The 25,862-nt window shown below is 38.8% G+C and overlaps 1 protein-coding gene across 10 annotated transcripts in view; it reads right to left on the bottom strand.

Annotated features, from left to right (window-relative positions):
* The window catches only part of STXBP5L (syntaxin binding protein 5L), a 197,332-nt gene that overhangs the window by 23,119 nt on the left and 148,351 nt on the right, over positions 1-25,862 (bottom strand). For 4 of the 10 annotated variants that reach the window (XM_051611740.1, XM_051611765.1, XM_051611774.1 and 1 more), the window contains one exon: positions 5,249-5,419. The exons of 1 other annotated variant lie outside the window; for it this stretch is intronic. In XM_051611740.1, the coding sequence (XP_051467700.1) occupies positions 5,249-5,419 (171 nt within the window). Of the gene's footprint in view, positions 1-5,248; positions 5,420-17,823; positions 17,875-25,862 lie in introns of all 10 variants that reach the window. 5 more of the 10 variants (XM_051611733.1, XM_051611748.1, XM_051611756.1 and 2 more) reach the window with 2 other exon arrangements.

Genomic DNA, 25,862 nt, shown 5'->3' with positions numbered 1-25,862 from the left:
AAATTCTTGATAGAATTAGATATAGAATATTGAACAGCTACAGAATTTGTTAGAATAGCTGTGAGAATATTGTATTTATGAAACCAGAAGATAGTAAAGGATGACATGTAACATTTTAAATAGCATAAATGTTACTTGACAAGTGCTGTATTAAATGTCTGGCTAATTATTGGCAAAAACATAACCATAACAAGCTATTTGATCTAGATAACAGTATTTCTGGGGAAAAAAAACAAACCCTACCATGTTTTGAAACTGAAATAGCAGTAATCATTAACTTGGAATAAAATAGATTTAGAGCTTTTCTCCTTTTTCCATGTTAGATGGGGACAGTGGGACAGACAACATTTAAGCAGTAACAATAACCATGCACCCATAGATACCACTCCTCTGCTACTGTTGGTTGGACTTTGAATTATTCTTCTATGAGTGTGGAAGAAATATCAACACTTTATGAAACTGAACAGTTTGCAATATTTGACCAGCAGAAAACAAGACACCTTCTGCCACCCCCCTCTCCATTTTCTTCCTATGATTCATCATTGCAAAGATATTCTTCAAAAATGCTTTTCTATATCAGGAATCCTTCTGCTCATATGAAGAGAGTTAAAAGTCAGCAAAATCTTGAGAATCATCTAACAGGAATGAAGTGAGAAGAATTAGGTATGAAAGTTGTTTGAAAATACACTTGATTAAAATGCTGGAGGTACAGTTCCTATTGTACCAAAAGTTCAGATTTAAGTACGTAGCTTTTGAAATCCAATATGAGAGAAGACTGATCTATTATTCTAATAGATAACTTCTGATTAGTCACCAAAATGTGCTTTTTTAAAAAAATCAAATCAATTACAAGAGGTTGCAAAGAGCAGGAACTGGAAGCATTAAACTCCAAGTGTTGTAAGTGCCTCAGAGACAGGCTTAAGATAAGGTAAGAATCATTTACTCACACACAAAGACACTTCTTTTTTTAATTTTAAATAATATATAAGAAGAGCAATCTCTAATAAAAATTTGACTCAGGGAGAACAATAAAATCCTCCCAAATACTAACCTGACATACTACCCCTCTAGCAAGGACATAGAATAAAAAAAACATGTTATTGTGAAGACACCTATTGTTTATTTTAGCATATACTCCTAAGTAGCCAATAAATTCTTAGCACAGAGAAGTTTGTTTTGTTTTGCTTTATTTTGGAAAAGCCCAACCAGAAGTTTTTGATCAAAGCCAGTTCCACATTTTGGAGAGAAAACTTAGTCTCAGTATATTCCGTCTCAAATCTTCTAGCTTCTTACTTTCCTTCTCCCTCATCCTCCTCCTTACCCCCAGCCTAAGAACCTTTCGAGGATCAACCTTCAACCATATTATTTAGTATAAAAACCTTCAGAAAGAAATCAAACCACTTGCCCAAACAGTGTGTCTAGAAACACAAGACGCATGGAGAAAGGTAGAATGTCAGATCGCTTAGTAGAGCTAGAATTCAAAAGACTGACACCACAGGTATCTAAAAAAAAAAAATTGTAGACTAGCTGGACATATGGCTTTGTTTTAAAGAGAGAAAACAAATAGTAAAAAAATTATTTTAGTCTACAGACCTGCTGAAAGGTGACTTTTACACAAACTCACACACTCATGGACAAACCCAAACAATGCTCCATCATATTACACATTAATACAAGTTACTCTAAAGACTGGCTCTTTCTTGGACCTTAGTGAAAGTTATAATACCATTTATGTGACACCACTGATATTTTTAAATAGGAGTTTTAGTTTTTTATGTCACTGACTTTCATTTACTCAATGTACCTGAAAGGAAGTTACATGACTATCTCTAGAAAGAGACACTCCTTAATACTAAATTTTATAGGTATTTTAACTAGTGATGAACAACAGAAGTGGAATATTTCATTATATGGATACACAGAAAGCATCATCCTGCCATCAAAAGTATCACTGTATTACTAAATGGGTTGTAAACAAGGGAGAGTGGGCCCTTATGGGTTCTGCCTGCCAACCACCCTACTTATTCTGGGAGGATGGGAGAGAAAAAGGAAAGCAGCAGCATAAAAGAATTAGGTAGCACTGTGGCCCAATTATGTGCAAGTATTGCTGATATTGCAGCAGTCACTGCACACAAAGAATTCCAGAAGAATTACTACATAGGATGAAGAAAAACTCACAGCAATATAAACTATTGTGGCTGTGATACATTTTCCATGAGTTATTTTATGACAACGTTACTTACCGTACCTGTGTCAGGCATAAAGAGAGGTAGATGAAAGGGTTATGTTATGATCATCATCAAGAGCTAATGTGGAGGAAAAAATGGTGATTATGCAGATGAAAACTGCCCTTGTGCACAGGAATTTATAAACACCTCTGAGCTCTGTAAATCTGCTGTAGTGCAATGTTCACAAGGGAGCCATTAGCTAATCCAAGTTAAAACAGAAATTTACAGTAGGTTTAGTATTTAAACAGTATTTATACTTCTTATAACTGATTGCTGTGGATTACACTTTGTCATATGCTACATGAAATACACAATGTGATTTAACATTTTTGCTGCTCAGCCTATGACTTGATCTTTGAAAAGCCCATGACATTCTAACAGTCTCCTAAAGCAGAGACAGTTGGACAGTCACCGAAGAAACAGCAGTGTCAGCTGAAATGTTACTACTCCTAAGTTTTTGACCCTGATCCTCTACAGAAGGTTAACAGTTGTTTAATAAAGTAAAAAAAAAAAGAAAAAGGAAGATCACGGGGGCACTGCTCACTTGCTTTAGTGCAAAGGGAGCTGGACAATGTAACCCAATGTAGAAAGCTATTTAAGCTAAATGGTTCTGTAGTTAAGCAAAAAGGGACAACTCAAACGATTGCTCTCCGACCAGTGTCTGTTCTGGTGTGACATAGCTCTGGTGATGGGAGGTGACTTCTACCAGAGCTCTAATAACACAGCTGGAAGATGGTACCACCTCCAGGGAGTGCAGCAGTTTTGCAGAGAGCCTGTGACCATGCTTTGCTCTGCATCCCATGGACCAGTGGAGGTAAATGCTGATCTTAAATCAAATGGAAGGAGCTGCTAGAAGACACTGCAACAGATTTCGGGAGATCAGCTCCATTCCAGTTAAGAACACTATCTTGGAACACTTTATGCCAAATTAGGATGTTTTCTTACAGGGTCTCACACATGTAGACACTATTTTTCTCTTGTGTGATCCCCACAGCAGTCAGAACAGAGGCCAAAAAAAGAAATTGCTATTTTATGTTATCATAAAAGAAAAAAATTAAGATTCTAGCAATCTGCCAATATTAGCAAAGGTGTATGAACCAATTTGCATTTAAAAATACAAAATTAGGAACTCTGAGTTATGTAATTCCCCTTGCTCTGTCTCTATTAGCAAACAGCAAAATTAGGGAGTTCCTGCTGTAAAGAACTTCTGTGATGCAGACACCTTTGCAGGGGGCCAAGCTAGGATACAAATGCTCCTTGCAAGACAGAGGGCTAAGGTCATGGTGTTGTCCATTGCCTATCACTTACAGCATCATGGGGAGTCCAAGCTATGCTACAGCCCAGACAGAAGCCATGGGAGACCATTATATCACAGGTACTTTAGAAATAATTCCACAACTTGATTAGAATTAAAACTTGGATTTTTCAAGAGAGTTAATGGTTCAAATTAATCATTTTCATTAAAAGATTAAATCCTACAATTTATGTTGTTTAAATATTATTACACTCTAACCTATTACTAAAATTGAATACAACCAACACTACAGTCCTAGACCACTTATTTTGATGCTATCCTTTTTCAGTTTTTGATAGACTGAAGCTTTTCTGCACAGACAAGGCATTGTCCTATTGCAGGAACGTGGGGGAGCTGGAACCCTGGGAGACAAGGGCCAAGGTCACCAACAGCAGAGTGGGAACACTATCAAGATCGAAGACAAACACATCAACTTAATGCATCTGCTTAAACGATCTGCAGTGAAATAGCTGGCACTGCTGAAATTAAAATGGGCTTATTCTAAGCTTAAAGCACAATGCATTGCCACGAGTAGTCCACTTTGTATTGCTCAGGTTCATTGCATCTCTGCGCTCAGGTAGATCAAGATTTGAAGACTTTTTTCAAGGATCAAAGCAAGAAACTTCTTATAAATAGAAAAAAACGGATTACATTATTTGCAAAAATTTTACCATAAATGGTGGCCAGGGATTGTGAAATGTTATAAAGTCTACAGTACCTATAAATAAATAAAATATAAAATGGCTAGGGTTGGAAGGGACCTTAAGGATCATACAGATCCAACCTTCCTGCCATGGGCAGGGACACCTCCCACTAGATCAGGTTGCTCAGAGCCCCATCCAACGTGGCCTTGAACACTTCCAGGGATGAGGTTTCCACAGCTTCCCTGGGCTACCTGTGCCGGTGTCTCACCACCCTCACAGGGAAGAATTTCTTCCTAATGTCTAACGTAAATCTCCCATCTTCCAGTTTTAATCCATTACCCCTTATCCTCTTGCTACAAGTCCCTGTAAAAAGCCCCTCCACAGCTTTTCTGTAGCCCCTTTCAGGTACTGGAAGACCACTATAAGGTCTCACTGGAGCCTTCTCTTCTCCAGGCTGAACAGCCCCAACTCTCTCTGCCTGTCTTCATAAGAGAGGTGCTCCAGCCCTCTGGCCACCTTTTTGGCCCTCCTCTGGACTCACTCCAAGAGCTCCATGTACTTCCTTTGTTGAGGGCTCCAGAACTGGACACATTATTCCAGGTGAGGTCTCATGAGTGTGGAGTAGAGGGAGAGAATGACCTCCCTTGACCTGCTGGTCATTCTGCTTTTGATGCAGCCCAGGAGATACTATACATGTGCAAAACCTGAAATCACATTCTGAAATTTTATTAATATTCAGACTTGAAAAGTAGAGACAATGAGGGCTTAAAACGTTAGTACTAGTAGCTGTCACAGTAACTGTATGTAAGCTGACAGGATTAATTGGTTTTCCGGAACAAAGCACCTGATCCATAGGGTGAGGGGATGGCTTTAAGAGTTTGGTGAGGTTCAGCATACCACAGAGCTCAGGAGCAGGTTTGTTAGTAACAACACCAACACACAGGGGTTGTTCTAATTCTAAACAGCGGGATGAAGACAGCAGACCAGGGCTGTGACTAGGACAAGGATCATTCTACAGTTACTTGCTTTCATACCCAGTGAGAAATGCACAAATACCTAGCAAAATACTCACTGCCACCCACCTTCTGTGGTGACTGGGAGGGAAATCTCCATGCAGGCTGCAGACTGGGCTTTTCTGAAGGGGGGCCTCCCAGGGCCTCGGCGATTTGCTTTTGAGACATCTGCACTGGAAAGTCGTTTCCCTGAACTGCAGCTCTGGGACGTTGGACTTGTACAGTGACCATTGACGTGATCTGGAATGTGAAGGCAGAAAGGATGAGGTGAAGTGCCAGCTCCCAAAATTCAGAATGGAGGAGAGATGTACAATCTGGTATTTAAGAATGGATAAAAACAAATCTTCTGAGAATAATTACTTATTTGTTTTATCAACCCAGCATCTAAAAGTGAGAATAATTCACCATATCCTTCAGTTTTACTGTGAAAAAAACCAAGGGACGTAGAACTGGTACATATTCTTACAGCTGCAGATCCCACAGCATTTTGTTGACCTTTGGGCACAGGCAATTTCTCAATATACAGCTGGTAACACTGTCATCCCTGATGTTGTGTCTCCTAACAGACACAAAAAAAATTATTGAAGAATATATTTCCTTTTTGTTCTCGTAACAAAATGCAAGTGTAATTTACAAAAGGATAGAATGAAGAGCTAGACATCTTCCCTACCTGACTTGAAGCTGCGTGAAACAGGCATCTAATTGCCACTATTTGGGATAATTCTGGAAGCAACCATAATACTGCTAAGTATTTCATTCTTTATATAACACCTAGATTTATTTTACTGCTAAGGAAACTGACTGCTGAGCAATTGATCTGGCTTTTCCAGATCTAAAGGTAAGAGGTGACATCCTTGGATCCCTGCTAGAGGCCATGGTCAATCAGAACAGCACATGCTGTTTTCTGATGGGGTGAGAAACAAAACACAGCTGCTTGAAACTGCAGTATTTGTCTGCTCTTCATCCTGGGCATCCGGTCTTTTAACCACAATAATCCACTGACCAAGGCTTGGATCAGAGTTCAGAGTGGGTTGGACTGGACAAAAAAAATGTATGCAGTATTTTAATTCCTCTTATGCTGGGTAAAGGCAGCATGAGAAGAATTCCTGAACACAATTTGCCCCTCAATCCTCTGAAAGGATACACAGCCAGGTATAATTGAATTATTTTTGGTCAGCAGGTAGTTCATATTGACTAATTTAAGTAAACAGCAGGTAATAAGCATAACCAATTCAGCCTTTGTGAGCACACTGAGTATTTCTGTTCAAAACAATGGAAGCTCAATACTAGAGGTAAGGACAAGCTTGGAGCTTCTGCCTTCATTCTAAATGTCAGGTTATCTCTCTCTCAGAATTAGATTAGTCTTTAAGATTCTCTCTATATTATCATATTTGCTTAACACTCTGATCTGTGTTGTATCCAAGGAAAAGATTAATGTTAGTACATCAAGATAAATTTATTTCTTGGTTACCATGCCATGCTAGCTCCACTGTACACGATCAAAAGCTATTTCTATATTCAGATGAATATAACATATAGCGTGCTATTATATGTAGTCTTCCAATGTATGTCATGTCCGCTCCATGTGAAAGCAGTTCAGTCTTAATCAACAAAATCAGAAAAATTGTTCAGAATTATAGTTTATAAAGGCATTTAGTATTTGTACTGCATAATGAGATGGCTCTGCAGGAGACAACTTCCGTAATTCTTATCATGTTTCTTAATACATGGCTATTAACTGAGCTAACGGCAGATATAAAACTGACATGGATGATTCATTGAACTTATAGTTAGGGAATTCTCCAAAATATGCTGGAACTATTCATATATTTCAGTAGAAAGTCCTTTGAGATCAGGGGTTTTGTTCAAGGGCGCAGGCTGACTGTTCAGCCACGGCAACAGACACATCCTCATCCAGCTGTTTCCTTTCTTCAAAATTCAGTTTGTGTGCAGGATTTTCAGCATGATACCTAATTATCTCCAGGGAGATCCTAGGAAGTGGTGAGGAGCATAACAGAGTGAAAAAGAATCATATCCTATAGAAACATCAACATTTGTGAGTCCCTTTCCCTGAACACTGTACAGAATGGGTACGATTAATCTCAATTCCCATTCACAATTTTAAGAGAAATGCTGCTACGTTTCTCTTAGTGTGCTTGCTTGTCTCAGCTACCTTCAAAGGCCTAAATTAAACAAGAACATTCAGTAGGATCTGGGCACCTAAATCCTTTTAGCTGTTTTGACAAGTTCTGAATAAGCAAAGGCAATTCCTGTGTAGAATAAAATCAAGTTTCATCCTAGAATCTCCAGGGATATCCTTGCAAGTACTGAAGCTGGTGAACTTTTAGTGACATCTGCAACCATGAGCAGAAGAGAACCTATAGTGACCAGGTACACACTGTTCTGTGTTTTAACACTGCTCTGTTCTTCTGATTAGATATGGTTATTTTTAAATGTATCAAAGGAGCAATACAGTACTTCAAACCTTAGTAAAAACAGAAAGGCATTGTACAATGAGTAATATAATTATGGGAAGAGTTGCTGCAACATTTCTGCTGAGAAGCTGACAAGAATCAAGCAGATAAAGACCACCCAGATTTATAGGAAAACCCTATGTGTGTATTTAAAAATTAATTTCTCAAATCATTTTTGGTATAAGCTCAGTGATACAAGAAGTTTTTAAGGCAAGATTACGAAATAGCTAAGAAAGGGCTCCTTACTCTGCATTGACTGGAAAAAAAGTGTGCAAGGAAAGTGATAAGAAAAAGCAATACTAATTTCTTACAGTGTACTTTCTCAGGGAGACTGTGAGAATGCTCATGCCATCATTCTTTGCCAAAGTGACTGCAATGATTTACTAGCCCTCTGAGACCTGATCTAACCTGGTCCTCCTTTGCCATGACAGATGTCTCCCAGTCACCTCAAAGAACAGATAGAGAAGGCTTGTAAAAACCTGGCTTTTTTCCAGCTTTGTTCAATTTGTAAGGAAGAAAAACATTTTAACTTTTTCCCTTGCTGGCTTACTGCTTTTGTCATGTGTTCACTGGGGCTTTTCTCATATCAGAAATATAAGTGGATACTGAACATCATTTGATACCAGAGACATTGGCATTGGCACTTCAGCAGCAGTGCATGGGGCTGCTCTGTGCAACAGCTCCTCACTCTCTGCTCTTCAGGAGGAGGCAGAGAATAGTTTCCTAGGGAGAAAGCACTGCACAGAAAGCCCCCTTCTTTTTCCACCCTTTTCCACCACTGCATTTGCCATCACTTCCTATCCCTTCCCATGGCTGCTGCTGCCCACAAGGTCAAGGGAATTTCCATTATTCTCTCCAAGGCTCCTAGATTCCAGCAGCAAGTACCAGTTATTAATGTACTACGTTTGGGCACCCTGGCTCAGTGGAGCTTATCCTCAGAGCAGTCTGCAGACTGTGTACCAGCCATACCACCCTGCCAGGGCAGCAGCCTTTTCTCCTGTTTGTGGATAGGCAGCTAAGTAGCCTGGGCTCAGTTTGTAGCTCTGTTGTTCACTAATTTAAAAATGTAAGGCCCATGCAAGTAATTGGAAGTAATCATAGCAGATTACCCCCTGCTACAAATACATTAGTCCACTTTATACTGATTTAACTCCATTGATTCAGTGAAACATATTGTAACACTTTGTATCTAAGCTGTATTAAAATATAGAAAAAAGAAGTTCATTACATAGAATTCACTAATATTCTCCAAATGCTGCTGGTCCTGGTTGTTTGCCTTCATCTGAGCTTGTGGTTTTACTCATAGGAATTAAAAATGCTTTAGCTATCCACAATACCAAACAGGAGCACCATTCAGTGCAGGGTTAACCCCAAAAATGGCTTAAAAAAAGAAACAGAACTGTGCTGCCTGGAAGGCCACTGTGTCACTCAACATACCAGTGAGATGATGAGATGAAGAGGAACTGAAGAAGTAACATCAGTTACCATGAACTTGATGGAACTACGGAGAGATGCCTTATGAGAGGGGCAATGTGCAACATACCAGCAGCAAACCTGCCAGAGAGCCTCCAATTAATCTACATTTTTTTGAGGACAGGTATTGTATATATACATGCTGATTTTAGTTTATAGTTTAGTTTACACAGTAACATGTATATATTAGACAACCTGCCTTATCACACAACTGTTGTAAACTACTTGGTGACCTCCTGCAAAGAGCAAAAGGAACCAACGATTTACCAAGGAAAAGCAGATGCCTTGTGAAAGCCAAATGTATTAAAAATGTCAAATGTATTAGAAATGTGCATTTGCACTTGCTGCCTAAAAAGTTGTGGTACACTAGACATAAATTAAAAAAATTAAGACCAACCATTTTTTTTTCAGTTCTAACAAAGGGGTAAATTCACACAGGAGAACTAGCTGAAAACCAGTTCTTACAAATTATTTGAGAGAGGCTGAGAACAAATGAATTTAAATATGTCTAGTTAGAAGCATTGTAATATCATCCTAAGTTGTAAGGAAGTAATCAATAAAGGAGTAGGTAAGCTTTAATATCGAGCAGAAGGAAACCTGAAAAATGAGTCCCAGAAAATCTCAACAAATGTTAAGGGATACAATCTTTGCTGTTAAAGGGAGAAAAAAGTCTCTATCTTTCCACTCGGGGATTTTTCTGTATTATCAGTAAGTTAGTCTTCAGGTAGCAATTATGGGTGTGACTAACCTCTTTTCTTTATAGAGCAGAGACACACACATTTAAATAAAGGAGATCTCATAACTGTACAAATGGCCCAAAGAATAGTCTCAGGTTTGCACGTAAAATAGCAGGAATCAGCGTAAAAATAGTGTGATCACTCATTAGATGGAACACAGACTGACACCTTAAACTTTTAACAAATTACTCTTAGAAGAAAATCCCTTACAAAGTCAGGATCACAGGTTTCTCTTGGTGCAGTTCTGTCAACCAGGCAGGAGAAGAGGTGTGAACTCTCTCAGAAGAGTTTAGTACAGATGCCAGCAAATGTGTGCATTTACCTCCGTGCCTTCTTCAGGTTGAACAGGAAGAATGAATTCCCCTATTTTCACATTGCTAGTACACTTAGATCAACACTCAGAGTACAACATCCTGTCACTATGATGTACTGCCTACATAATAGAATGGTGTTCCCATTATGGTTACAAACTCCTATCATGTGCTTGATCCTAGACACCATTATTCTGAAAGCAGGGCAAACACATTTATTTTTCAGAGAAATAAAATACTGTGAAGTCATTGAAGATGTTAAGTGTGTCATCACAGGCAGAACCCCTTGTAAAACTAGTATTTTTGCCTGCAATTACGGAAAATGAAATCAAAATACAAATAAATGCTATAAAAATGAAGAACACTAAGAATATATTACCATATGTCATAACATCACCTCTGTATTATATCACCTGAAAACTCAAACCTGGTAGTGCAAATCTAAAAATAGACCTACCTTTGTTACCTGCAAACAGGGGGAAAATTTTGGATCTAACTCTACTCCTCGGATTCCTCTGCTGAATTTCTTGTGATCAGGCAACACCACGCTACTGGATTGACTATCTCAAAAAGTACACAGCACTCATTGTGCCTCAACAGAATAATGTCATATAAATTGTTGCTATGCTTTGTACAATAAACAGGAAAACACAGACAGAAAACTTAATTTAATTCTGAAATGTAAGCATGAAGATGGTACATCCTGACCTGCACAGAGAATAAGACTGAAACATGGAAGCAGAGTGGATGAAACACATGACCACCTAGGATATCAACAACTCGTCCTGAACACCCCTTATAAGTACATTCATTGCACCTACATTTTCAAGATGGAAAAACCTGAGTTTAATTCCCTGTTTTCGAAAATGAAAAAGTTCTTCAAAGAGGTTGGAATGGAAACATTTTTTTCAATTTGAACATGACAAAAATAAAGCATGACACACACAAGCTGGAGCCTTTCTAAACAAACAAAATGTGAGATAATTACAACAAAAGTACTTGTTGTCTATTCTAACCAGATTCTTCCAGACACTCTACCCCTGATTTTTCAAAAAAATCCTGGTTTTAACTAGAGGTAAGAATGTCTGAAATAATTGAGCATGCACCACTTCATAGATGCTAACGTATAAATTTGCTTGCAAATACTCAACTGAAAAAGGCACAGACATGGTCAAATAAGGCATTCCAAATATAATTAAGTTTATACATAATTTTTATGTGGTAATCAAAAGTTTTAAAAAAACCCCAAGATTTTTACAAACTTGTTAACATAATGCATTGCAGTTTTTTTACAGACTTCATACCAGGTAATTGTAATAACAAACTGGTACTAAATCCCAATCCAAGTTACTTGCTATAGAGGACCTCTGGCTCCAGGCAGTCTATGCTGTCCTGGTTTGAGCCAGGATGAAGCCAATTTTCCTTGTACTGATTTTTTTTCTTCAGCAAGCTTTCTTTTAACTAGAACTAGTATCTTCTAACTAACACTGATAAGAATGGAATGTTTTTCTAACTGCTGGGTCTTCAAGGTCGCACCTTTACTCTGCTGGTTCAGACACTATGGGGAGACCTATGACCCCCCCGTAGGAGGCTGAGTTAGACAGACAGTAAAACTGGCCAGAGATATTCCATTCCATATATCTAGGTAAGCTCAGAGGAAGGTCAGAGATCACAGAAGACAACTTCCTTCCTGCTGCTTCTTCCCTTCTCTTCTGTCCATGGCCAGTGTCTGGGGAGGACTCTGTCCATCCACCACCATCGACCCCCAGGCTTGAGCTCTCCTGACCCTCATAACTCTGCTCTCTCTCCAGCAGCTCTGGGATTTTTGGGACTGTTGGCAGCTCAGGAGAGTGCTGTGGGACTTGCTGGGGGTGGGGGGAGGCGAAAGGCTTTTGCACATATCTGAACATATTTGTATATAATTGTATATATTTTCTTTTATCATTAGTGTTTAATTGAAGCTGTGTAGTTTAGTTTTCAATCCAGCCAAGTCTCTCTCTCTTTTTCTCTCTCCCCTTCCCTACCTGGGTGGGAGGGGGAGGGGATCGAGAGCTTTGTTGTCAAACAGTGACAATTTATTGGCGCCCAACGTGGGGCCATAGCTGTTATTTTGTTAATCACATCCATAGGGATCTGGTGACATCCATCTTGCCACCTGATTCCCAGAAACTGGATCTCTTGTGACATATGTGCAGCCCCAGGTTTTGACTGCTGGTGAGTGTTACAACCTGAGAAGTGTACAGAGACCACAAAATGGAAGAATACTATGTGAGTGTTCACATTGCTTGAAAGGAGTGGAAAATTACTTACCCTTGAGAGTCCTCAGCAAAGAGCTCTTCTTACAGTAAAAACAGAGAACTTCGGAACAGTGAATATTAGATTGTGAGCCTAACGGTTGCATATAATTTTGTTAGTATCAACTCTTAAATGTATGATGATCTTTACTGCTTGTTTTGTTGTTTTAGTGAACAGATTTTACTGCCTTTCCTTTGTGATTACATTTAACTGTGTCAGTTACAAACATTTTAGCTATGCTATCATTTTGATAATCTTAAGCACTTACCTTTCCTTTAAACTATTTGCTTGTTGAATCTCCCATATAGATAAATTTGTTGCTGTTTTGTGTGGGGGTTTTTTGGGGCTTTGTTTCGTTTTGGGTTTTTTTTGTGTGTGTTTTTTTAGATCTGGAAGTATTATTCATCAGTACACTGCTCCTTTCTGCGTATGAAATATGCACACAGCTCTTCTGCTATAATAGTTATCAGAGTTAACCTGCTTATCAGCTCTTGTTGCTGGTTGCTTTTTTAAATTCCAGTTATTTGGACTGGCAGACTGCTAATATATGTTAATATAAGTTATCTTTTAAATATGTTTGACCATAAACTTTCTCTTATTTAATTAATGAAGAAACTGGTACTACCATACACCTGACCTTCAGTAGACCAAAAAGGCTTTTGTCTAGTTGGGTTGTAGCTACAGAATGTCAAAAATCCAAACCTGAAAAAATCCAAAACTGCAGAGAGGCCAAACATTTAAAACAATTTGTGTAAAAGTGAAAGCCTTTAGTTCAACTCACGATGTTTTTCATCTTAATAGAGACCAAACTTGCAGCAAGGAGGTCAAACTGCCTCTTCCACTGAATCAGTGAGAGCACAGCCAGCAGCTTGAAGGATGTAATTAACCCTTCCCCTCTGTTTGGCACTTGTCAGACTGCATCTCAAGTGCTGTGCTCAGTTTTGGGGTCTCTGTCACAAGTAAGATACTGACACACAGGCAGGAGTTCAGCAGGGGTCCACCAAGCTGGTGAAGGAGTTGGCACACCTGGTGTAAGAGGCTGGGAAATGAGGGTTTTTCCAACCTTAAGGAGAGGAGACTGAGGGGAGACCTTACTGCTGTCTGCAACTGCTTGATTTGAGTATATGGAGAAGACAGAGCCAAACACTTTTCATAGGTGCACAGTGATCGGATGAGAGGCAAAGGACACAACTTGGAACACAGGAAATTCTAATTAAGAATTAGGAAAAACTTTTTTTTCCTGCATGGATGATCAAATACTGGAAGAGGTTGCCCAGAGAGGTTGTGGACCATTTGTTCTTGGAGGCATTTGAGACTCAATTGAACACTGCCCTGACCTAGCTCGTCTAAGCAGATCTGCTTTGAGCAGGGTGAAGGCCTGGACAACATCTAGAGGTCCCTTTCAACCTTAATTATCCTATGATTCTAACTTCAAGTGGTGTGCAGACTATTCCTCAATTCAGCTGGTGTTTTCAGACTGAAAAGTGAACAGAGATTACTGTTCTGGAAGGAGACAAACACTGGACAGCCCCATAGATCCTCTGCATGTAATAATACATATAATTTCCAATGTATATTGCCAAGTAATTCAAGAAAAGCATTGTTACAGCTGGATGACCAAATTGCCTTTCTAAAAATGTCAGACCAAGGAGGAAAGCAACTCCTATAATTACGATGTCAAAGAATATTTCAGAAATGTTGAAAACAGAATTACAGATCCAGAAAAACTAGGACAGAATGCTCTGCTTAAAATCTACCAGTTTGTTCAATGCAGCAGTAAGCAAAAACCGAGTAAAAGCTTCAATGTGCCTAATGTCTGCTGTAAAATACCTTGAAAGGGAAAAGCAAGAACTGGTGTAACTCCACTGCTCATCCTTAAGATAAAAATTAGATCTTCTTTAGAATATCCATGTGCTGTTTCATAGGATTGGGATCATTCAGGAAGTGACACTTCCCTTATAATGAAATACAAAAGCATCAAATGGTGGACGTTTTCATATTATAATTCTATCATGATATGCATAAATCTTTAAGGAAAGAAAAATCAAACATTTCCCACAAACCTCATACCAATTGGACAAAATTGAATAGAGAGTTATAACCAAAGCTCCTTTGTCCGACCCCTGAAATTGTTTTATGAAGCCAGCTTTCAGAATTAAAGTTTTTGGGCGCTGCATCAGAAGACATTTCTCAAATCCTTGAAAAAACTGAGCTTCCTTGGTACTTGGACTAGTTTTTCACTGCTATATGAAACAGGAGACATTAATTCTGACCTGGTAAAGAATTCATTCACTATTTACAAGTATCTGCAGAAAGCACAGAAAATTATATTAATATTTTCAAGACCACAGCTTCGCAAGAGGAAAAAAAAAGTCTGTCTCTAATTTTATTTTCTTTTGTTCTTTGGCTAATAAAGTCCAGGGGATTGCACAAATTCTTACAGTGAAACCACCTGTTCATAGGAATTAAATAAAAATTAGCAGTCACTGAGTACCTCCATCTTTAGTTAGGACTTCTGTCTAGCTCCCTGTAATCACCTGGAAAATTTGAAAGCTTTTAATTAAATGAGCAGAAATACTACCTATAAGAAAAATGCAAGGTGATGCTTGAAGTGGCTGGTGAACTCTCATATAAAAGCTGTTGTATATGTCTGGATATATCCCAGATTTTCCACTTGATTATTAGATTTCAATTATCCCCATAACTCATTGCACGGCAACAGTGCAAGGAAATGTAGATGATAATTTCATAAAACTTTGGGAAACAGTATTAGGTTCAAAAATAACAACACTATCATCCAGAGCTGCCTCTGAAGGATTATAGGGAAACTCTACTGTACGTGCAACAATAATGACACGTCTTCCTTCTTGTCAACTCATTTGGTTGCTATGAACTGCAGTAGCTAAATCTATCAAGAAGTTTCACTGTAACCCCACATATGTCATATTCTCACATTTCTGTGGACATACGGTATCCATAAGTGACAAGCTCTTCAGAAAGGATAGATAATCACTACATCAAGATAAAAAGACGCTGAGGTCAACTTTGTCTGTCTTTCAAGGATCAAAATTGAGTCCCAAAGTACCTTTAAGTCATGAAAATCCTGACAAGGTTTAACCAGAAAGCCCTCAGTCATCAGATCACACATTAGTGAAATGCTAGCAAGCTGCTCCCAAAGCAATTCTCAGTGCTGGCAGCACCTCCACCTGAGACAGATTTAACTTCTACTTAACCTCCACCACTGCAATTCAAAGCAAAGTGAAAGCAAGGACGTTACAGGAGCCAGATTCTAAGAAGGGAGCAGAACTGTAAGCTGCCAAATGCTAATGTATTTCCCAATTAGCTGCAGTTGGGGCTGAGAGTAGGCGATGTATCAGCAGGCTGTAAAAAGCTATGAGCCAGAGCCAACGGGATGGATGTGCAGCATCTTATCATTTGAAAGTGGTGACTTGAATATCTTCACAAGAAGTGTGAGCCAGAGAGTATTGGTATCCCTTGAATGTTCAGACTATGGGTACAATCTCAGGCAACAGCCAAAGAGCAGATAAATAAGAACTCTGCCAGTGGAGCCAGCACATTTTTGAGCAGAAGTAAATTAAATGCAGACATTATTCAGCACTTTTTCCAGGAACTCTCATTTAAATTTAGCTCCTTACATTGCGAAAAAAAGAGGTTTTTTTCCAGTCTCTTGTAAATGAAGCAGTCTGTAATTCAGCACAGCTTTAATAGCTAGCATAATTCACAGGAATCTTGTGCTCTTCTAAGAAAGTCATGAAGGAGAACTGGAACACACTGTTTTATTTTGTTTCAGGCTTGTTTTTTGGTGTGGGGTTTTTTGTTTGTTTGTTTGTTTTTAAAACCTTCCTCTGCAGTTGATTAGCCATAAAATAACTGCCAGCTTATACATTGCATGCTGCTTCCACAGGCTTTACCCTTGGCAATCCACCAGTCTTCCTGGTAATATAAGTACAGAGTACCCAATAGCTTTGGCAGTAACAACAAACAGAATGCTTAAGTGACAATTTGATACCTTTCAGACTGTATAAAGCTTTTGAAATTAATGAAGCTCCACTGGTTTCTGTAGGATGTTGAGAAAGACCTTAGACTTATTTTTAGTTTATACTTAACTTGCTCTACATTATTAAAAAATAATGAGACACAACTTTAAAAGTTACAGATCAAAGAAAAAAAACTGCCTTGTCTGTCTCAAGATGCCAAACAGAATCCCATACTAATACTGATTCATATATTATACAGCAAAGCCCTCACCACTTCTAGTTACATTGATTTGTTTCTTTTTCTAAGAGCCTATAAATCCAGCCTTTTACACAAATTTTATCAGTATTTATTTACTTTATTAGCAGTTTTCTAAGTTTCTCAGTAATTTATAATGGAAGACTTATTTATTCCCCTGGCTTTTCCCTTAGGGAACAGTGCTACATTCGTTAATACATGCATATGATTCCCAGTGACAGAAATTAAATTCAGCTGCATTATGCAAGGATGTGATCCAACTTTAACTTCTATCTCTAAAAAGACACTCAAAGTAATGAGGCATGGCTGTATGGCTTTTTCAGTGATCTTACAAGAGAAACCTCCCACAAGAGCAAAACTGGAAAGGACTCCTTGAGACTGAGAATATTTAAAGACAATTGTAAAAATATATTTGTGAACCAACACTCCAAACCAAATGCCAGATATTTAACAGGGCATGATCTGCCCCGAATGTTTTAAACTTATGCAAGATGTTGAATTTTCATTTCAGGGGTTTTGAGGTGAAATTTCTGCTCTTACTACACATTTCCAATGAAACACTAAAGAAGAACTCTGAAAAAGGTTACAGCAAACTGTGTGCTTAACAGTTGGCTGAGGTAAGTCTCAGGGAGAGGACTGAGACAGAACTGACTGATTTCTGATCTGACTTCTCAGATGTTCAAAGAGATCACAAAATATACATGCTCAACTGCCTTATCACTGTTGTGGCATGGAATCTGTACACCAAATAAAGAAAATAGACCAGCGCATGCATTGGGTGTTATAGGCAGAGATAAACATCACTGACAACCAGTTATAATGGCTCAAGTGTGTCAGAAGTTTTGGAACCTTTTCATAATAAAATATTACACACACAGTGTGTAATGACTGGCAAAATGTGTCTACATGGAATAAATGGATATTAAACAAGCGAAATGCTGAGAGCTGCCAACAGAACTGTATGGGTTAATAGGTGGTTTTTAGAAAGCCTTTTCAGACGAAGCCTCCAAGGTTATTGTGTTATCTCATGAATCAGTTGGTAAAATGTTTTGCCAATGAATGTAAGGAAGTTTAAAGCTGTTGGCTTTCGCCTACCGTACCAAGATCAGTCTTAAGATCTGTTGGCAGACTTAACTTTCTTGATCCTTTAACTGAAACAACAGAAAAAGGAGAAAGGCAGTTGTTAATAAGTAAGAAAGAAAAAGGAGCGAGGGAAAACAAAATGCCATCTTCTGGTTAATACCATGTTTCAAATTTGTAGCATTTTTTAAAAATCAGCATATAAAGGCAGAATTATGGTTTCAATATTTTCATGTACAGCATTCAGCAAGGTAAATGTAACTGAGCAAAGAAGCACTGGAAAAAACATTACTCCAGCTTTCAAGAAGTGAATGGTGCTTTACACAGCTTTTGGCAATATCTTACCTTGTGATGACAAGAATGACAAAAAACCACAAATGAGATAAAGGCAAATATTGCTAATGCCAGTTAAGCAATGTATCACAAATATTTAAACACCTGGAAACCAGTTTAATAGGAAGGTGTAATGAAATGATGAGTTTTGATAACATCACACCTCAAGATACCAATTGAAAAAGAGACAACATATGGTACAGGTAATGGAGACAGGACACACCATTGTAATATATGGAAAGGAAGACAGATTGCACAGAAATGAAATACAGAAGCTTCTGGTTATAATGTGATCTTATCTATACATCAAAATATTGCACTCAATTTACTGAAGATTTAATTATCTGTTCTGTTCCAATTATGCAACAAAGCTGTGATTTTGCTTCTGTTCAAGAGTGTTTTCATTTCCTTACAAATGAGCATATTTTTAAACAATGAACACCAGAGAACCGAAATGAAGCATGTCTTGTAGCAGTCAAAATGGCATTAATTTTTTGTAGAATGCCTTAAGAAGTTCTTTTATTAAATATTCAGAAGACTTAATTTTCAATATGATTGTTTCATTTTCCATTCATTCAGTGTTTTTTCACATTGTTTTCTGGCTTCTACCCCTTACCTATACTGTCCATCACTAGAAATGAAGTCACTGTCAGCTATTACACTTCTGAAGAAAGTCTCACGTGGTAAGCATGTGAGTGACAGGAACACCGGGACATATGAGTTTAAGGAACAAGCCCTTTGTAACTCCTATTTAATAAGCTTTTAGGTTAGAAGGATGCCTCAAGCAGCCACTTACCACTTAAAGTCACAGAGCACCTAAAAAGAAATTATTTTGCATTCTGCATGCTTTTGCCACATGTCATGAATACAAAGCTTGTAATGCGGCAGAAGAAAATATCAGGTGGCAGCTATGCTAAATCTCCTTCCTTCCTTCCTTCCTTCCTTCCTTCCTTCCTTCCTTCCTTCCTTCCTTCCTTCCTTCCTTCCTTCCTTCCTTCCTTCCTTCCTTCCTTCCTTCCTTCCTTCCTTCCTTCCTTCCTTCCTTCCTTCCTTCCTTCCTTCCTTCCTTCCTTCCTTCCTTCCTTCCTTCCTTCCTCCCTCCCTCCCTCCCTCCCTGTTCAGGCTCTCGAGCAACATTTTGGTATCAGTAGAACCAGCATAGCCCTCCCAGTAACCCATCTGTAGCTGTCACTGTAACTGGATGCTTTGGAACAAGGCAGAGAGTTCTCTTCAGATCTACATTACTAACACTACTACATGAAAATTCTCTCATTTGGATGTCAAGTGTTAGGCTCCTACACCCATTTTAGGCAGTTTGATTTTCAGAACAGTCTTTTAAAACATTCAATTTATCTGAGAAGCTGTCATACACTCTTTCAGATTGTGAATGAAGGATACTGATGCAGGAAATCAGTGCTTTGCCATAGAGAAAGAAGCAGCACTTGTAAAATAATCTCCATTAAAGGACAGGACATTATCTGGCCCAACTGGCTCTCTGAAAAAGAATTACTAATTCCTAAGGAAGACTGTAAGACACTTTATGAGGATCTAGATTAGGATATTTCAGAGCTATAAAACCTAGTTGCATTTAACACTAAGGAGCCTCGTTAGTGCTTCATCGTGGAAGCTTTGAGCTTTGCAAAGTGGTCATTCAACCTCTTCTATCTCTATGTTACAGGTGTTTCTGTCTAGTAGGAATTACATGTCTTGTGTTATATGCCACAGCTGTTCCCAAATTCTCATATATATGTATGAAATGCAAGGCTGCAGGAATCGCTCCCAACTATTTGTGTGCAGGCCCATCTAGGACATGCAAAGGGTGCACTTTTTGTATTCCTCTGAAGGACTCTAAATAGGCCTGATTTGGGAGCTGCCACAGCTGCTCACAGACAAAACAGGCATGCCACACCGAAGGCTGCAATGTAACTAACAGACTCAGCAAGCTGAAGGAACTGAGGATGGGAAAGAAGAGGAGTATACAGCTAATTAATTGGTTTATGGGTTCAGAGGTAGAGTAGGGGACATGGCGAGTAGGGAGCTAAAGGACAAAGGAGACACATAGCATGATGAAATGAAGTGCCGTTGAGGAAGCCAGGATTTACTCCTACCACCATCTCCACCACCAGATTTGGAAATTTTTGGTGTAAGACATTAGGACACAGCACAGACCACTGCCAGTTTAATTTAAGAATGAAGCAGAGTACAAAGGTTCAAGAAGCTAGCGGAGTTGTTACCATTATTTGTATGCATTCCTGCTGGGGGCAGCCAGCAGAAATTGTGATGCCACAGTGCAAGGCAAGACAACCCCTCCCCAAGAGAGCTTAATGCATAAACAGTCAAGTTATCCATCTGTGGGATGAGAAAGAGGCACAGAGTCAACAGGCATGGTCTGGCAGCTAGCTACACTGAGCACCCAGGTCTCCTGACCAGATAATGTTCTACCTCATAGCCATGCGGTTTCTATCAGTCTTTCATTGAAAACACCAAAGCACAACCAACAAACCAATGTGCGCTCGCAGCTCTGACATTCAGTGGTGTGTTTCCCTCAGGTGTTACAGCCGGACTGCAGTCAGAGAATTTAATATTATTCAAAATGAAGGTGACTTCATACAGCTCTTTTCCTGAGGCAGCTTCTGCCTGTATAATACTTGGGAATATCAGTCCCAGACTCCTTCTGCTAAAACATGGATTTGAGAACCTAATTTTTAGATACCCACTTGGGCAAGGTATACAGTAAGCCCTGGAGATTTGGCTGCTGAGGTTCAGAGCCAATGTAGATGCAGTCCTCCTCCTTTGGTGGCCTCAGGCCGAGTGCCCCAGGCAGCACTGTCCCCACAGGAGCTACTTTAAAGCTGAACTTAACCCTCACTCTGCCCTGACCTACAGCTCCTCCTGCAATGCTGCCATGATTGTGCCTGACCCTGCTGATCCAGACCTGGACTCCTAGACCAACATCCTCTCCCTGGTCTTTCTTGGCCATCACCAGTCTGTGTTTGGCCCTTGTCACCCTCCCCAGAGCTACTCTGCTCCCTTGCTTAGCTCTTACCTTGCTGGTTCACAGGAGCTGCTGTCCCCTATTGATGAGCTCAGGGCCCCTTGAACCCTGAGCCACGCTGCATGGGGGCTACTCCCACTGCACCTCTTGAGCCAAACACCATGACCCAAACCTATGTCTCCATTTCCTCTCCTCTGCCAGCTCACACTGCTCCCCGTTCCTTGCTAAGCCCTACATACACACCTGTTGTCAAGATCTTAAGTGAGCATGCATTCACTTGATCAGAAACCCCCACACATCTTGGAAGAAATGACAAAATGCCCCTCGTGTTCACAGTGTAGGAGCTGTCCTCTAATGATTAATTTGCCTCTGACTAGTAAACATGCTTTCTAATTTAACATAAATAAGTAGAAATGGCTATGCTGGCAGTGTTATCAATAATAACGTTTCAAAATAAATTACTTTCTATGTTTTACACACACACAAAATGTTTTGAAACATTTCCCTTCTTGCCCATTTTCCATAGGAATGTAATTTTCAAACTGAGCCAAATCTCTTCAGCTACTTTGCAGTTACTCACAAGTTAAAAAAAAAAAAAAAAGAAAAGACTGTTAGAAACTTACATTCTTCTTGAAACAAAGCTATTTTAAAACATTTAATGTAGGAAAGTGGGAGTCTGGCATAGCATGGGCTTAATCCCAGCAGATTTAACCAGTGGAATGAGTCAGGATAGCAGCACTTGGAAATCACAGTTTGTATAAAAGCTCATAATCTTGCTATTAGGGACCTGTTCCAAAGTCCATGGGAATTAGTTATGGAAATCTCTACATAGCCTTTTCTAAGCTCTCTAGTCTGAAAAGCATTGTGGATGCAAGCCCCCAGTAGGAAGGTGATTTCAGAAAAATACACAAAAGCACTTCCATTTTAGAACACACATTTGAGAAATCACCCTCCTAGACCCAGACTGGTGAAATTCCTTCCTTCTCATCTTTCAAAGAAGTCTAAATTGTCCATTGCATGTTACAAAACAAAGGCAAATGACCTCTCCAAAATGCATTTTCTTGTGCTCGCAGTGTGTTCTCTACTATATGCTTCAATATGAAGCTGCATATAAATGGCCAAAGCAGCAAAGGACATATAGATTATATAATTATGTGTATTAGATATAATATATTCCTAAGAGCCCCAGAATGAATTTACCTAACGACATAATAAAAATAAAGGTGAACTTTACCAGAATGGGTACTGTTCTGTAATACATTATATGGTAATTAACTCCAGCATTGGATGTAGCACCATTTATGTTACAAGTGCTTACAAGGCCTCAGAGGTTTTTATTTTATTTTAGAGCTATTGAGCTCTTATGTGCCATTGTAGAGTGAAGGTAGCACAGCACTAACTTCTGACCTCCAAATCACAGATGACAAGCAAAATGCAGTTTGACTTTCTCCCTTGAAAGAACAGGGCATGCATGAGTAAAAATAAAATATTCTGTTGGTATCAGAAAATGCTGATCCCTGCTGTTCTTGATATGATCTAAGGAGCTTTTTAAGCCAATCAAACACCATTACATGGAATGCCATGCTGCATCACTGTTCTCATGAAACACACTTTATATAGGTAAGTGTTTAGGTTTGTTATTTTTCAAGTTTTTTTTGTTTCACAGTTTTTACCAGTGTTTTTCCATAAGTATATTGCTGTATCTCGAATGCATTTTGTTTATAGTGGAAAATGCCACCACTGAAATATTCACAAATAAGCAGAATCTTTTAGATGGCTTTGTTAATTTTTTTGTCTTCCTGTAGAGTATTGGAAATGCATCACTATAGTATTTAAATACTAATTTAATTAAAAATAAGACACCAGTGCTTAACGAGCATGACGCCACTCCTGTGTCTACCATTCTTAAAATGGATGGTATTTTTTCACTTGCTGCTACTCCCTGTGTGACATGCCCATTTCAGAAAATTTTTCATCACGTGGTTTAATTTCACGTTCTAGACTGAAAGGCATTCAGAACAGGAATCTGTTTTTTTCAGTTACATTGCCTGCAAAGTCATGTTCTAGAAAATAGTACAGGAGGAGCACCTGGAAAGACAGTCAAGTTTAAAATATTGCTAAATGGAAGAAGCTGGACTTATACTACATTAGAAACTGGCCCTGCATGTAAAATAAGGAGGATTCTTCAACACTGAGTCTCTTGCTCAGTGCTCTGACACTCATATCAGCCAGTGATAGACCATGAATGCCTAATTTTGATTTTGGGCAGGGGAGAAAAGTAACAAAATTACTGAGTTGACCTAGGCTGGCTCTGCAGAAGCTTAGTCAGAGGTTAAAACATTGACAAGCAGTTGGGTGTTACAGACCAAACACATTTTTCAGGGAAACTGAGACAGCCTGGGGAGGCTAAGCAGCGTTCAGGATCAGACCAAGAGATAAGGAGGCAGAAGAATTTTCAAGTTCTATAAGTAGCCTTTATCAACATCACACTTATGGGCCTGGTTGGGACTGAAATCTGACCAAGTTACTAAAGGCTCACTTAGATGTAAAACTGTTGGGGTCTACACTGGCTATTAGTGTGCTGGAGGGATTCTTCCTAGACATTGTCTTGGAATCTCAAAGAACGGCTGCGAGCGCATCACTGTTGTTCCTCAAAACATTCCCCTTCCGATGGAACTGAGGATGAAGTTGGTCACCAGCTGGTGCCATGTGTGCAGTGTTTGTCATGTAGACTAGCATCCTCCAGCAGTTTGCACTTTGTGTATGCACTGTGCATGCTCAGGGCCAGTAACTGGCATGAACTTCACTGCCAGGTGAAGAACTGATATTGATGGTGTCTGGCAACCATAAGAAATTGCAACAGATCAAACTCTGTTCCTTCTGTCATTGTAACCTCATCAGCTGGTGATGCAGTCCTACCCAGCAAGAACTTTGTTGGGCAGCCACTTGAATCACTTGTCTCAGCAGCCAAGTGTTCTTTCTGCTCCTGCTGAATTTCTGAAGGATAAAGCCTTGACCTATCTTTAGCAGAGGTATGTGCTCACCAGGTCTACAAACTCAGATAGCATGGGACTCTACAGAGCACAGCAGACTTCCAATACAGAGCTTCTGTGCCATGAACTTTAAATAGATCAAAGGCCAGAATGGAAGCAGAAGGATCCTTTCCACAAATCCATAACTATGCAGATGAATGAATCGTGCTCTACCAGAAAGAAATGTTAGCCAGTGCAAAGGCTGATGAAGCCAGCAAGCTGTGCTGATAAGCTCCAAGGGAGTCCTTGGAGGTCACAATTTTGAGATCAGTTACTCCAGATTTTTGCCCAGTTTTAAAGCAGGTGTGCCACAGCAAAATCATTTTAATTTTGCATTAATTAAAAAAAAAAGTCACAACAAAAGTAGCTTCTATTTTAAACCGTAGTTAATTCTAATAATAGCTTCTGCCTACAAAATTGCACGATACCACATTTTAAAGATTCAAATATAGCTTGAAAAACAGCATGGAAGGGCTAAAATAGGAAACATTAATAAATATGCTATGTTTTCCCTGCTGAATGATCTCCAAAACAGAAAAGCAGAATAAATTTTAGAGCAAATTATCTTAAATTTATGTAAAATAGATATTTTTGATCTATAGCAGAATGAAAAAATTGAAGTTGACTGCAGAATAAAAAGGTGATATGGAGTCACTCATTATAAAACCAAGCATATGCATGAATGTTTACTAAGTCAGTGATCTCTTAGTTTTCAGTAAAAAGAAAAAGGGTTTGTAGCTCCTTTCTGGAGACAAGACTGAAAAGAGGAATCCCAGTGAGCCTCACAATAAATAAATTACACTCAGTTATCAAATATTTTATTTTAAAGCCCATATCATGCATTTCTGAGGTCCAGCTGAAGAGTTTGAGCTCCTATTACAGAATCACAGAATCCTAGGGGTTGGAAGGGACCTCGAAAGATCATCTATTGTAACACTAATATTACAGCCTATTTCACTTTAATATTTCCATGTCTGCAGAATTTGGGTTGTAAGTAGTCCACAGAAATATGTATTTCAAAACAGCTGTTTTGTTTTAGTTCTTGCTATGTCAGGGAAACACTTATTAGTTTCAGCTTTCTGTAAATTACTAATCAGTGGTCTTCATTCAAGATTAATGTGTCCTGCTATAATAAAATAAAATATGTGAAATAAGAACAGAGGATTTGAGTAGCATATTTGCGGGAATTTGTTACTATAACTAAGGAAAAAATAAAGGAAAACATCTATCAATACTTACCAAATGACAAGGAAAAGAAGTGTGATATGCATACTACAAGCAAAATTAATACATCACAGCTATACCTGCTTATTTTTTCATCACATTTAAAAGCCAGTTACTAGAAAACAGCTCTAAGCAACGATCTTTGATACAATGAACTCACATTAAAGAGATCAAGGCAGACTAGGCACTTGCAGAAAAAGTCTTTAGGAATGAGTTGAACTCCACCTTCTGAAGGACTATGGGTAAAATGGTAAACATTTATAAATTTTTAAATGGCCAAGATTTCACTGCTGGGTCACAGTGGATGATAAGCAAATACTTTATTTGAGGTTATGCTTCCATTGTAAATTACATAACTTAGGCACTGGTGGGTTCTAATGGTTAAAGTTTATCACCTCCATATTGCTGTTTTTCAAATAATTTCTCAATGTGCACATAAGCATATGCTTAATATATATATATAAAATTATAAGGA

The sequence above is a fragment of the Apus apus genome, chromosome 1, assembly GCF_020740795.1.
Source record: "Apus apus isolate bApuApu2 chromosome 1, bApuApu2.pri.cur, whole genome shotgun sequence".
Classification (NCBI taxonomy): Eukaryota; Metazoa; Chordata; class Aves; order Apodiformes; family Apodidae; genus Apus; species Apus apus.
This window is presented reverse-complemented; position numbering and strand designations above follow the sequence as displayed.